Genomic DNA, 12,386 nt, shown 5'->3' with positions numbered 1-12,386 from the left:
AAGCGTTAAATTTGCCGTTTTCGTCTCTGCCATGTTTTTTTTTTTTTTTTTTTTCTTTCCAGACAGAAATAATCGACTTTGGATCGGAGCGTTCATTTAAAACGGTCAGGCGGCGTTTGGCGTCTGTCTCAACATCTCGTCGTGTTGAACAGTAATGGAGTCTCGTGTTCGAGACCTCTGACTGATTTGGTAAACGTTACGGTGCTCATTCAGTGAAGCCCCCCCCCCCCCCCGGCCCCCTGCTGGTCATTAGACAGACAGCAGGTTTAAGTCACGTGAGCGTTGGCTTCACTCTGCGTAGACGAAATGGACGTGACGTCTTGTTTTCCAGTCTGTGGTCAGACCGAGCTGCTGCTGGGCGTCTCTCTCTCTGGACCTCACCGAGGCGCTGACCGCCCTCGTGGTCAAACTGATCAGTTACCTCATTTTGTTCGCCACCATCCCGGTTACACGACTTCCAGAAACAGAATTATTATTTCCTTTTGAACTGTCGGCCGCCGCTCGACCTCGCCTGCTGCTCCCAGGTCACGTAACGCTGTCCGCTGTGATTTTTAAAGCTGCTGTTTTAAAGCGTTCAGGTATGAAACCCCTCAAACTACCCGCCGCCCCCCCAGACCCCCCAGACCCCCCCAGGTTACAGATTTGTTACAACACCTTCGTTTGACCTCGTGTTTTTTTTTAACGCCCAAAGTGAAGAGAGAAAGAAACCACAAAAAAACGAGACGAAGAACCAAAATACTTTTGAAAGAGGGCTTTGCACCCGTGTTCGTGTCCCCCCCCCCTCGCGCCCCCGGGTCCCCCCGCCCCCCCACACAGTGGAGCCGAGCTTTTCTCTATCTTGGTTTTTTTTGTTTGTTTTGTTTCTTTCTTCTTCTGTTCTTTTGTTTTTTTTTGAAGTGGGATGGTAAGCAGTGGCGGCGTCGTTTAGAAAGCGTGGTAGACTCGTCGTCGTCTCTCTCTGAGTCCAGGTCTGAAACCTATGCATGCCATAGTACAGTGACGGTAAGATCCAGTTAGGTGTCTCTTCTTTCATTCTTTTTGTTTCTCCTTCTTTCATAGCCAGTCTCACGCTGTTTAAGGAAGACGTCCACTGCTGACTCTGTGTCCATTTGGAGAAGAAAAACAAACAAAAAAAAAAAAGTGCAATTTGTGTGAGGGTGAAAAAGATTTCTATTAAAAATGATAAATGACACAAAGTGGATTGTGTGGCTGCTGCATGTCCCGACGCCTCCGACCGACGAGGTCACACAGAGGTCACACAGAGGTCACCTCAGTCCTTTTTTTCCCCCTCTCACATCTGGCAGGTAAAGTCGAAGCTTTTCTTGGAACTTTAAATGAACCAAACATGGAGGCTGCGTCTCTCCAAAAAAACAACAACAAACGGACGCTACAGGACGTCGTGTTGTCATGGTTACGGAGAAGTCGTAAAGTGCCGTTGGTCTTAAAAACATTTCGAGCTGTATGCAGGAGTGCTCCGAGGTCCAGACATTAAGGGATCGGGTTCGAGTCGAGCTCAAGACCCAGAAGAAAACCCAGATACACCCCTGATAAATCATCTGGAGTCCAGGGGGCGTGTCCCTCGCTTCTTGGACTGTAACACGGGGAAGTTTGAGGTCGCAACCAGGAGATAGAACATGTGATCATAGACGAATTAAAGCTATTACTTATTTCAGAAAGCATCTCATCACAGATGAGGACAAATGACTCGTGGTCTTGACTTAAGGTCAGGGGTCAGACCGGTCTGAGAACTAGACCTTTAAAAAGTGGTCACGGATTGAGACAGACTTTGAGACCTGCAATACGAGTTCTAAATATTCTGATCAAGTCGTTTTTGATTCTTTAGTTTGTGGATTCTAACGTGAAATCAAAGTCTGAGGCCCGAGCCCTCTCATTGGTCGGTGTAGCTGATGATGTCAGAGCTGCAGATCATTCCTTTGCTCAAATTAATTTAATATTTAAAGTCTCCACACCCGAGACATTTTATAGTCTGATATAAAAGTTTAATGTACGTTTCTCTATTTGACGTGAACAAAGGAGAAGATTAAGACTAAATCTGAGAATTAAAGTCGTAAATATGATTTATAAGAGCAAAGTTACAGGAACATTTATCGTCAGTAATGAACAAAAAAAAAATCTAAAAAGTTTAAAAATCGAGCTCACAGCAGAAAATCTTTTAACAGTGTTTTGTTTTTATTCCTTAAACATACAAACAGTTCATCAATATACTCTTAAAAAAAAAAAAAAAATCGTCAAGTCAAAACCTCAGAGGGCGCCGGATCACCGAGGACTCAAAGATCCTCTACAGTCCGGTTTGTTTACGGGTCAGGCTCTGAGAAAGTCCATGAACGAGAGGAATCAGCCCGTCCTCCCACAGCGTCCACATCCAGTCCTTTTAAGGACGTCGTCTCCGTCTTCTGTCGGCCGTGACTCGTGCAGCTCGCGGAGTGAAAGTCATCTGAAGTCTGTCCGAGACGACCACGGTCAGGACGAGGAAATCTGCTGCTTGTGGATCCACCGCTTCTTCAGCTTCTCCGCTTTGGCTTTTTCTTTACAGGCTGGAGGACGAGCGAGAGAGAGAGGGAAGAAAAAAAACAAGATGGCGGGTTAAGAAGAATGAAACGTTAAGTCACGTTTGGCGGCGAGCTGTGAGGAAGAGGAAAGTCTTAATTCTCATTAAAAGGTGCTGTGTATAATTTCATCCACCAGGGGGCGCCAAGTCAAACAGACGTTGAAACTGATGTTTAAAGTCTCACCCCAGTCCTTCTTGACGAACTGCACGGCGGCGCTTTTATTCCTCCCCTTCTTGTTCTGGAGCGAGAGCAGCTCGTTACCTGGAGAGAGACGGACGCCACACTCAATAAATCAAGATTAAAAAACAAACAGGATGACGATCAGAGATCAGAGAGAGAGAGAGAGGCGTGAATGTCGCCGTCGACGCAGCGCGAAGCGTCCCAGGAGAGCGGGACGCCTCAGCTGGCCGGACAGACGTTTCTATAGCAACGCTCAAATTGAGACAGATCATCGTCTTTGCAGACTTCTGCCACAGAGTGTAGCGTGCAAAAAAAAAAAACAATCCTGACGCCATGAAAAGAGACGGACGGGACACGCAGGAAGTGTTGGACGAGGATGGAAGGCGTTCAGAATAAAACAATAAATCGAGAGTGACGGCGTGTCCCGGCGAGCGTTGGACACGTCTCCGTGTCCCCGTGTTTGGACGACCTGAGAGGAGCGTGTTATGATCCTCAGTCGGCCTTCGGCGTCTTACTTGTGGTCCTGCAGCTTCCTGGTCCGTACAGTCTGGACCGGATGAAGTCTTCAGCCGTCTGCTGCTGGCAGGACGTCGCCGCCGCTCGCTGCCTCACCGTCGTCACCGTGTAGTTTCCCTTCAGACTGAAAAAACGCACCAACGTCCAGTTTTGAACCGCAACGTCCAACTTCCTGTTTCACTTTTAAATGAAGTTTATTGACAAACCTTCGGGATTGTGTCTTCTTCTTCTTCTTGCTCTCCTGCTCTTCCTCCTGATCTTCCTCTTCAGCTGAAAGACGACGAGTTAGAAGAATCACACCGACGCTCAGCGTTCCACTTTCTACCAGCTGAATGTGACAAAACGTTTTAATAAATCGCAGACATGACCTCCCTTACCTTCATCCTCGGACTCTTTCTGCTTCCTGCAAGACAACAAACAAACAGAAGAAGACAAGGCTTCAGGTTGGAGAACGCCTGTGTGTGACTCGACCGTATCAAAATAAAAGTCCAGATAAGATTGGAGTTTTTAAACAAAGTGGAAAAAAAGTTCCAAAGATGATAATTACGATGACGGTTAACAGAAAATATTCACACACACACCCTCACTGTCTGTTTCCAAAGTGCAGGTACAAACACACATTAGGGTTCCTACAAGCAGTCTTACTTTGAAGGGACAGAGTCTATTTCCTCCAACACATCAGCGGGTAAAAGTTTTCTTTTCTGTGAGAAACAGCAGAGTGAGAGCAGATTAAAAAAAATATAAAATACAGTCGCTGCAGTTCAAAGATTAAAATCGCCTCTATTGAAATCATTATTGTGCTTTTCTTTTTTCAAAGTTTTGTTTTTACACAGAAGAGTTTGGATTCAAACCTGCTTTTATTTTTGAAAGGAAATATTGACCTTCTGATAGATTGAAGATTACAACACAGAAAGTACTCAAAAGGCAAATGTTTAAAATCACTTTGACATGTCAGCTGAGCTCTGACACTGCGGTCACTCACCTACGGTGCACCTGAAGGGACAAACTACATAAAACATTTAAAATCTGGAGGTCATGACCTGTACGGACTTTATAGTCCTCATCACAGCAGCATGTTTGGTTTTCAGTCCTTACTTTCTGCTCCTGGAACAGCTCCTGTCTCTTCCGCCTCTTCTCTTTCAGCAGCTCCTTTTCCCTGCAGACACACACAAAGGGTTTGTTTCTTTAACATTCAGATTAAAAACAAAACTGTAATTTAAAATTCCGTGCTGTAATCTGGGAATAATGGTCTAAATTTCTCTGTAGTCCTGATTTTACGAGTTACACCGAACTCCATTTAAAAAAACCGTCAATTACAGCTGCTGTTACTTTACATCCCTTATATTTCATTAATTCATAAAGTCTTTATTATTTAGCTTACACTTTCATGATCTGCATTCATACAGTGTAAAAAAAACGTGTAATGATGAGAAAAAATACTTCTCTATCGCGTCAAACCTGGAGTCCAGTTTAGAGTTTAAATGCAAATATTTAAAATTAATGACTGATTAATGGCTGATGTTTGTGCCGATGTTAAAGGCTCCCCCAAAACAATCAGAATAATCTACAGAAAACTCGCTGTGTGTGAATTATTCCGCTTTTTATCGCGTTAACAGGTGAATTGGTGTTATTTTAAACGGGGTTCGGTACCTTCTGGCTCCGTCCAGCGCCAGCTTCATGCTCCGTAAAGCGTCACTCTTCGCGTCCTCGAAGGTCACCTCTTCGGGCGCTTCGTCGTCGCTGGATGTCAGCGCTAAACTGAAAGGATCCGCGTGTTTGTCCATGTTCACCATCTTTGTAGACGACGCTGTTTTTTTCCCACGTTGCTTCTTCGCCATGTTGGGTTCAGAGGAAGGGCTGCGTCATCAGTCTGCGCCGCACCATGACTTCCTCCTAGCAACCGTTAAATCTTAAATCTGCCCCCTAGCGACGGAGCGGAAACTCGAATCCAAAATATTAAATTAATTATTAAATTATCAAAAAGAATACAAATTTAGGAGATTTTTTGAACATAGACAACATGGCCGTATGTTTTTTTGTTGTTTTTTTTACACTTTTTATTTGTTTATCATTAATCCATCTCTCAGTTTTCAAATGACATAAAGGGAACATCACTCAACCTGTTTCATTTTAAACAGACATTAAAGTGAAATAAAATAGTTGGAAATATGCAAAGCAAATGTTTACATTTAAATAAAGATCCTACATGCATTTCTATCACTCCACATCTTAATCATGGACAATATTTTTCTTGATAAAATTTTAAGAAGCCTTAAACCTCCAAAAAAGATTTTGACAAAAAGCAATAAAAGTATAAACAGTTAGAAACAAGGCAATACAAGGGGGTAAAAGCAGTAAAAACAAGTAACAGCAATAAAATAAATAAAAAGAGATAAAAGCAATAAATAAAAGTCATAAACGATCAGTAAAACATATTTAAAATAATAAATAAAAGCAACGATATAGATTAGAAACCACAAAAGGAATAAAATGAAATAAAATAAATCAACGCATTAAAATAAAGCATTTACATAAATAAATGTACATAAATAAATCCCTTCATTAATAATGATTTATGATTATTTAATTTTGAAAGGTTGCATTAATGCTTTTATTTTGATATTAAAACAGGAAATTGAGCCAGTTAAAACTGCGTCGAACTTGTCGGTATCAGGTGCAGCGCACTCAACAACAATAACAACGGGATAAGCTTACGTCATTCCCGGTGCTCCCCGACAAAATGCACCGGCTCTTGTTCGTGCTCCTGGCCGCAGCAGGCGCCTCTGTTCTCGGCCTCCGCAGGCTGGATGCCCCCGGCAGCGGGCCCTGCCTCGCCCCGCTGCAATGGGAGGGCAGGTGGGTGCAGTATGACCACAGCACCGGGAGGAACAGCCGGGCCGCGGTCTCCTACGACGGCCTGAATCAGAGGCTCCGAGTCCTGCAGCAGCACAAGAAACACACCCCGTGTCAGAAGTAAGACCCATCGACTCGAGCTCCACTGGTCTGTTATAAGCCATTAATAAGAATCAGTTATTTAGTATGCTCTTAATTCTGGTTTTAACGTTATTTGTTTAAAAATATTATAATTTAGTCAAAATAAATAAAGTCATACATTTTCATTCATTATAAAACATTCCAGATGTTTCTGAATTCAGCTTATGAAAAGCAACGATGAGGATTTTCTGTTCTATGTATAATTATGAAATTGGTTTTAGGTATAGTTGTGTTGTTTAGGACAAAAGAAAACAGTCAAAGATGTCCCGCCTTCATCTTCCTCTCCCGCTGCTCCAGGTTCTTCGAGTACATCTTCTTGTACCAGAGCATGGTGATGTTCCAGATTGACCAGAAGACGAAGGACTGCTCAAAGATCGCTCTGACCGAGGCCTGGGATCCCTTCGACATCCCGGCCAACTCCACCTTCGAGGACCAGTACTTCATCGGAGGCCCCGGGGACAACGTGGAGATCCAGGAGTGGTCGGACAGGAAGCCAGCACGCCAACGTAAGCCTGGTTTTTAAAAGATTTTAAAGTCATAATCAAAGAAATGAGTCATTATTAACTGTCAGTTTCAACTTTTTTTCAATAAAAACATGCTTAAATAAGTCTGATTAGTTCTTGTCATCTGTGAATTGTGAATTATCTTGATCTTATAAATCATACTTGTGTAATTAGGTGTGTAGCTAACATGATTTGACAGGTGGGCGTGGTTTAACGGTTTTATCAGGTGTGTTTAAACCCCGCCTCAGCTCTCAGCCTGTCGTGAGGTTGACTGAGAGTTAGGACAAGCCTCCAGCGCCCCCTGCAGGAACAGATGGCTCCGTACATTAATATTTACAGTCTTTGTGTTATTCCACAGACACAAGATCTCACAGAAACTCGTGTGATCAAAGCTGCTCCGTTGTCTTTGTCTTGGCTGCCATGTTTGAGATCTGGAAAATTAACTGGCTAGCGCAGCTGGATCTGGAACCTTAATCAAGCATATTTAAGATTTAATATTTGACATCGAGGAGGCTAAGAATCCAGATATTCTGGACTAAAATCGTCTAGTAGGGCTTTTATGACTGACACGAGGAATGACACGTTTTTCGGTCTGACTTCACCTGGACTTTTCTCCTGCCAACCAAACCTTCCAAATGACGTAAAGTATGCTAGTCTGTGATAATGCGGGGTATGCACAGTGTCTTTGAGCTGGACAAAACATGAAAACCTCTCAGAACTGCTGTCACTGTTTTTCTCGTCTCTCCACCAGATGAGACCTGGGTGGGCGTTTACACCCTGAAGGACTGCTACCCCGTGCAGGAGACCTACACCAGGAACAGCAGCGTCACCACCTCCACCCGCTTCTTCAACCTCCAGCTGGGCATCAGCGACCCCGACGTCTTCACGCCGCCCAGCACCTGTCAGTCAGCTCGGCCCGAGAGGATGTTGGAGTCCGGCTGCTGAATCCCTCTCACCTTTAATCGGAGACACTTAAAGGGTTAATCTCGCTGAGTTCTTCAGTGACGTAAATATCTGTGAGGTCACAATCTTTTATCTGATGAGTTAACATGAGAAGAGTTTTTATTCAGCAAAGATCTAATTAATGACGACTGACGATTAAACTGTTTGTCTGAGTTTTGAAGTTGGTTTTTCCAGCTTTGGTGTGAATGCAGAATTAAACCAGTTTCTTTCAGCTGTCATGACTCACTTAGTTACTGCTGCCTGCTGTTTTCTATTGTTCATTCTAATAAAATTGAACTCACTAACTCGTCTCCACTGTATGTGTTAGAATCGTCAAATCAATGAGTGAAATGTAGAAAATTAAAAAAGAGCTAGCGCAAAATCCCTCTCAGATTCACGTCCTTAAAGGGCTGTATTAAAACGATCCTCACTGAAGCAGACTGAAGAAGAGCTCATTTCAGAAACAAGAAACTCTCTGATTCAAACAAGAGTTCATCTTCTACAATCTGAGATGAGAAGTGTTTTTAAAAGAGAAATGTTCTCTGTTGTAAACAAGTCTCTCTCTCTCTCTCTCTCACACACACACACACAAACACACCGCTCCTCTTCCTGGAACCAATCAGAGCTTGTTAACCCCTCCCTCTTCTTCCTGCTCTCAGACACAGCCAGGCCCACTCTGACTCTGTATAAACTGGTTCCCTCCCCTTCATATCTAGAGTTTAATGATGGGTGTAACCAACAAGAGCTGCACAGTCACTGAGCAAACACATGCTGTGTAGATCAGAGGGGAAACTAGTCTGATTTAAGTGAAACTCAGACAGTCGTTGTTACCGAGAGGAGAAATGGCTCAGAAAGGAGTTCAGCTAGACCGGGAGGCTTTCTCTTGTTCCATCTGTCTGGATCTACTGAAGGATCCGGTGACTATTCCCTGTGGACACAGCTACTGCATGAAGTGTATTAAAAGACACTGGGATACACAGAATGAGAAGAGAATCTACAGCTGCCCTCAGTGCAGACAGGACTTCACACCGAGGCCTGTCCTGAGGAAAAGCACCATGTTAGCAGATTTAGTGGAGGAGCTAAAGAAGACTGGACTCCAATCTGCTCCTGCTGATCACTGCTATGCTGGACCTGAAGATGTGGCCTGTGATGTCTGCACCGGGAGGAAACTGAACGCCTGTAAGTCCTGTCTGCAGTGTCTGGCCTCTTACTGTGAGAATCACCTCCAGCCTCATTTAGAAGCAGAGCCATTAAAGAAACACAAGCTGGTGGAGCCCTCCAAGAAGCTCCATGACAACGTCTGCTCTCGTCATAATGAGGAAATGAAATTATTTTGTCGCACTGATCAGCAGTCTATCTGTCTCTGTTTAATGGACGAACACAAAGGTCACGACACAGTCTCAGCTGCAGCAGAAAGGAGCGAGAAGCAGAGAGAGCTCGAGATGAGTCGACAAAACATCCAGCAGAGAATCCAGGACGGAGAGAAAGATGTGAAGCTGCTCCAACAGGAGGAGGAGGCTATCAATGGCTCTGCTGATAAAACAGTGGGGAACAGTGAGAAGATGTTCACTGAGCTGATCCGTCTCATGGAGAAAAGACGCTCTGATGTGAAGCAGCAGGTCAGATCCCAGCAGCAAACTGAAGTGAGTCGAGTCAGAGAGCGTCAGGAGAAGCTGGAGCAGGAGATCACTGAGCTGAAGAGGAAAGACGCTGAACTGGAGAAGCTCTCACACACACAAGATCACAACCAGTTTCTACAGGACTACCCCTCAGTGTCAGCACTCAGTGAATCTACACACTCATCCAGCATCAAGATCCGTCCTCTGAGGTACTTTGAGGACGTGACAGCAGCTGTGTCAGAAGTCAGAGATAAACTACAGGACGTCCTGACAGACAAATGGACAAACATCTCACGGACACTGACTGAAGTGGATGTTTTACTGCCACAACCAGAACCAGAACCAGAACCAGAGCCCAAGACCAGAGCTGAGTTCTTAAATTATTCATGTGACATCACACTGGATCCAAACACAGCATACACACAGCTGTTATTATCTGATGAGAACAGAAAAGTAACATTCATGAGTAAACATCAGTCTTATTCTCGTCACCCAGACAGATTCACTGATTATTGGCAGGTCCTGAGTAAAGAGAGTCTGACTGGACGTTGTTACTGGGAGGTGGAGAGGAGAGAAGAAGTTTCTGTAGCAGTTACATACAAGAATATCAGGAGAGCAGGCAGCTCAGATAAATGTGTGTTTGGACGTTATGACAAATCTTGGAGGTTAGATTGTGACAACAACAGTTATAACTTTTGGTACAAGAACGTCAGGACTCGTGTCTCAGGTCCTCAGTCCTCCAGAGTAGGAGTGTACCTGGATCACAGAGCAGGTATTCTGTCCTTCTACAGCATTTCTGAAACCATGACTCTCCTCCACAGTGTCCAGAAAACATTCTATCAGCCTCTACATGCTGGACTCGCGGTTTATGATGATGGAGCCTCTGCTGAGTTGTGTAAACTGAAATAGACAGAAATCATGAAGGAGACAGATGTTTAACTTGCTGTGTTTCAAATCTTCAACTTGATTTTTATTCTTGCTCGTTGCTGAGATGTGATGGTCGTCACCTGTCAATCAAACTTTATGGGCGGTACTTTGACCTCTTCTGGTCTGTTCTGTAAATGTTTGAGTGTCTTTAAGTGACGCTCCTTCCTGTGTCTGTTTAGCCGTGGACTCTTTCACTGCTCACCATGACTTTTGTTCACCTGAACTGACATTTCTCTGTGTGAAAACATCAACTTCTCTCTGCTCTCCATGTTTGATTATTTGTATTCATACATTTATATGCTGTTGTTTCTGTTCTGATTCAGAGTCTGAAGAGAGAGAGAGAGAGAGCAGCAAACTTTTCTTTAATGCTGATTTTCTCTTCTCACCACTTTGAACATTTGTAGAAAATCTATAAAATCCCACTTAAAGAAACGAGTTAGTCAGAATAAATGTTGTTCATATTCAAAGTGATGTAAAAATGTCCTCTGAGGTATTTTAAAAATGTAATCCTCCTGATTAAATCAATAAGGAGATAAATCCTGGTTTTCTGTGAGCAGAGATTCTGATCAAACAAAGTGATTGTGTGGATGAAGTGAATGTGTTCATGAAATGATTGAAGGAGAGACATTGAACACACTTTACTGATTTGATGTGTCGGAGCCATAATGTGTGTTTTTACCTCTGTTGATTATTTGTTATATTTTGCTCCTTATATGGGTTTGATATAGTTTCCAGTAATTAGCAGTGGGCGTGGCTTACTTAAATTTTACCTGTGTGTTTGGGGTGACGGGAGTGAGTTTGAAATATTTTTCTGTTGACTGTCATTGTTATCGTAATCATCTTCATCTTTTGGACCTTTTGTTTAGAAATACTGTTTTTCCCTTTTTTGTTGAATAAATCTACAAACATATCTGGACTATTGGATTTTGTATACAAACGAGTCACAGGTACAAAAACACTTTGTCTCATCTGAAGCCGGCACAATATTTCATTTACCTTTATTTATTCTCCAGGAATCATTGAGGGCAGCTCCTCATTTACAATGATGTGGAGAGTACAGTTAGAAGATAAAACAAAACAATCTAAATAAATACAAAGAGTATAAAACAGGAATAATAAGCAGCAAAACAGAGAACTAATAACATTTGCACTCGTGGGGACAATAATTTGTCATCATGTTTTTGAATTGACCTACAGCCACCTCCAGCTGGGCATCAGCGACCCCGACGTCTTCACGCCGCCCAGCACCTGTCAGTCAGCTCGGCCCGAGAGGATGTTGGAGTCCGGCTGCTGAATCCCTCTCACCTTTAATCGGAGACACTTAAAGGGTTAATCTCGCTGAGTTCTTCAGTGACGTAAATATCTGTGAGGTCACAATCTTTTATCTGATGAGTTAACATGAGAAGAGTTTTTATTCAGCAAAGATCTAATTAATGACGACTGACGATTAAACTGTTTGTCTGAGTTTTGAAGTTGGTTTTTCCAGCTTTGGTGTGAATGCAGAATTAAACCAGTTTCTTTCAGCTGTCATGACTCACTTAGTTACTGCTGCCTGCTGTTTTCTATTGTTCATTCTAATAAAATTGAACTCACTAACTCGTCTCCACTGTATGTGTTAGAATCGTCAAATCAATGAGTGAAATGTAGAAAATTAAAAAAGAGCTAGCGCAAAATCCCTCTCAGATTCACGTCCTTAAAGGGCTGTATTAAAACGATCCTCACTGAAGCAGACTGAAGAAGAGCTCATTTCAGAAACAAGAAACTCTCTGATTCAAACAAGAGTTCATCTTCTACAATCTGAGATGAGAAGTGTTTTTAAAAGAGAAATGTTCTCTGTTGTAAACAAGTCTCTCTCTCTCTCTCTCTCTCACACACACACACACAAACACACCGCTCCTCTTCCTGGAACCAATCAGAGCTTGTTAACCCCTCCCTCTTCTTCCTGCTCTCAGACACAGCCAGGCCCACTCTGACTCTGTATAAACTGGTTCCCTCCCCTTCATATCTAGAGTTTAATGATGGGTGTAACCAACAAGAGCTGCACAGTCACTGAGCAAACACATGCTGTGTAGATCAGAGGGGAAACTAGTCTGATTTAAGTGAAACTCAGACAGTCGTTGTTACCGAGAGGAGAA

General features: G+C 43.2%; 3 protein-coding genes across 4 annotated transcripts; 2 read left to right on the top strand and 1 right to left on the bottom strand.

The window, feature by feature from the left end:
• Positions 1-2,169: 2,169 nt before the first annotated feature.
• Positions 2,170-5,180, bottom strand: nol7 (nucleolar protein 7). The gene is made up of 8 exons (XM_079348363.1): positions 4,917-5,180; positions 4,362-4,422; positions 3,912-3,967; positions 3,644-3,669; positions 3,473-3,536; positions 3,266-3,390; positions 2,754-2,831; positions 2,170-2,555 (listed from the first exon to the last, which is right to left on the bottom strand). Exons 1-8 carry the CDS (start codon positions 5,102-5,104, stop codon positions 2,482-2,484), a joined length of 672 nt encoding a protein of 223 aa, XP_079204489.1. The 5' UTR covers positions 5,105-5,180; the 3' UTR covers positions 2,170-2,481.
• On the top strand, positions 4,294-8,010 carry epdr1 (ependymin related 1). Of its 2 annotated transcripts, none has more exons than XM_079348365.1 (4): positions 4,294-4,341; positions 5,898-6,239; positions 6,558-6,766; positions 7,515-8,010. In XM_079348365.1, the coding sequence occupies exons 2-4, from the start codon at positions 6,007-6,009 to the stop codon at positions 7,706-7,708; spliced, it is 636 nt and encodes a 211-aa protein (XP_079204491.1). In that variant the 5' UTR covers positions 4,294-4,341; positions 5,898-6,006; the 3' UTR covers positions 7,709-8,010. The 2 variants fall into 2 exon arrangements, with proteins under 2 accessions (XP_079204491.1, XP_079204490.1); XM_079348364.1 differs by lacking the exon at positions 4,294-4,341 and adding an exon at positions 4,357-4,441.
• A 537-nt stretch (positions 8,011-8,547) lies between these two features.
• Positions 8,548-10,233, top strand: LOC306827042 (tripartite motif-containing protein 16-like; the record flags this gene model as incomplete). The annotated part of the gene is made up of 1 exon (XM_079348671.1): positions 8,548-10,233. One exon carries the CDS (start codon positions 8,548-8,550, stop codon positions 10,231-10,233), a length of 1,686 nt encoding a protein of 561 aa, XP_079204797.1.
• Between the last annotated feature and the right edge of the window lie 2,153 nt (positions 10,234-12,386).

Source organism: Symphodus melops (assembly GCF_947650265.1).
Source record: "Symphodus melops genome assembly, chromosome: 7".
Lineage (NCBI taxonomy): Eukaryota > Metazoa > Chordata > Actinopteri > Labriformes > Labridae > Symphodus > Symphodus melops.
The sequence above is the reverse complement of the archived record's forward strand: the minus strand, read 5'-3'. Positions and strand labels throughout refer to the sequence as shown.

Coding starts and splice junctions, on each gene's coding strand:
- epdr1 (XM_079348365.1), top strand. CDS start 6,007: ATGCACCGGCTCTTGTTCGTGCTCCTGGCCGCAGCAGGCGCCTCTGTT. Junction 6,240..6,557: donor AAACACACCCCGTGTCAGAA/GTAAGACCCATC, acceptor CCGCTGCTCCAG/GTTCTTCGAGTACATCTTCT. Junction 6,767..7,514: donor CAGGAAGCCAGCACGCCAAC/GTAAGCCTGGTT, acceptor TCTCTCCACCAG/ATGAGACCTGGGTGGGCGTT.
- nol7 (XM_079348363.1), bottom strand. CDS start 5,104: ATGGCGAAGAAGCAACGTGGGAAAAAAACAGCGTCGTCTACAAAGATG. Junction 3,670..3,911: donor ATAGACTCTGTCCCTTCAAA/GTAAGACTGCTT, acceptor GTTGTCTTGCAG/GAAGCAGAAAGAGTCCGAGG. Junction 2,832..3,265: donor AGGAAGCTGCAGGACCACAA/GTAAGACGCCGA, acceptor GTCTCTCTCCAG/GTAACGAGCTGCTCTCGCTC.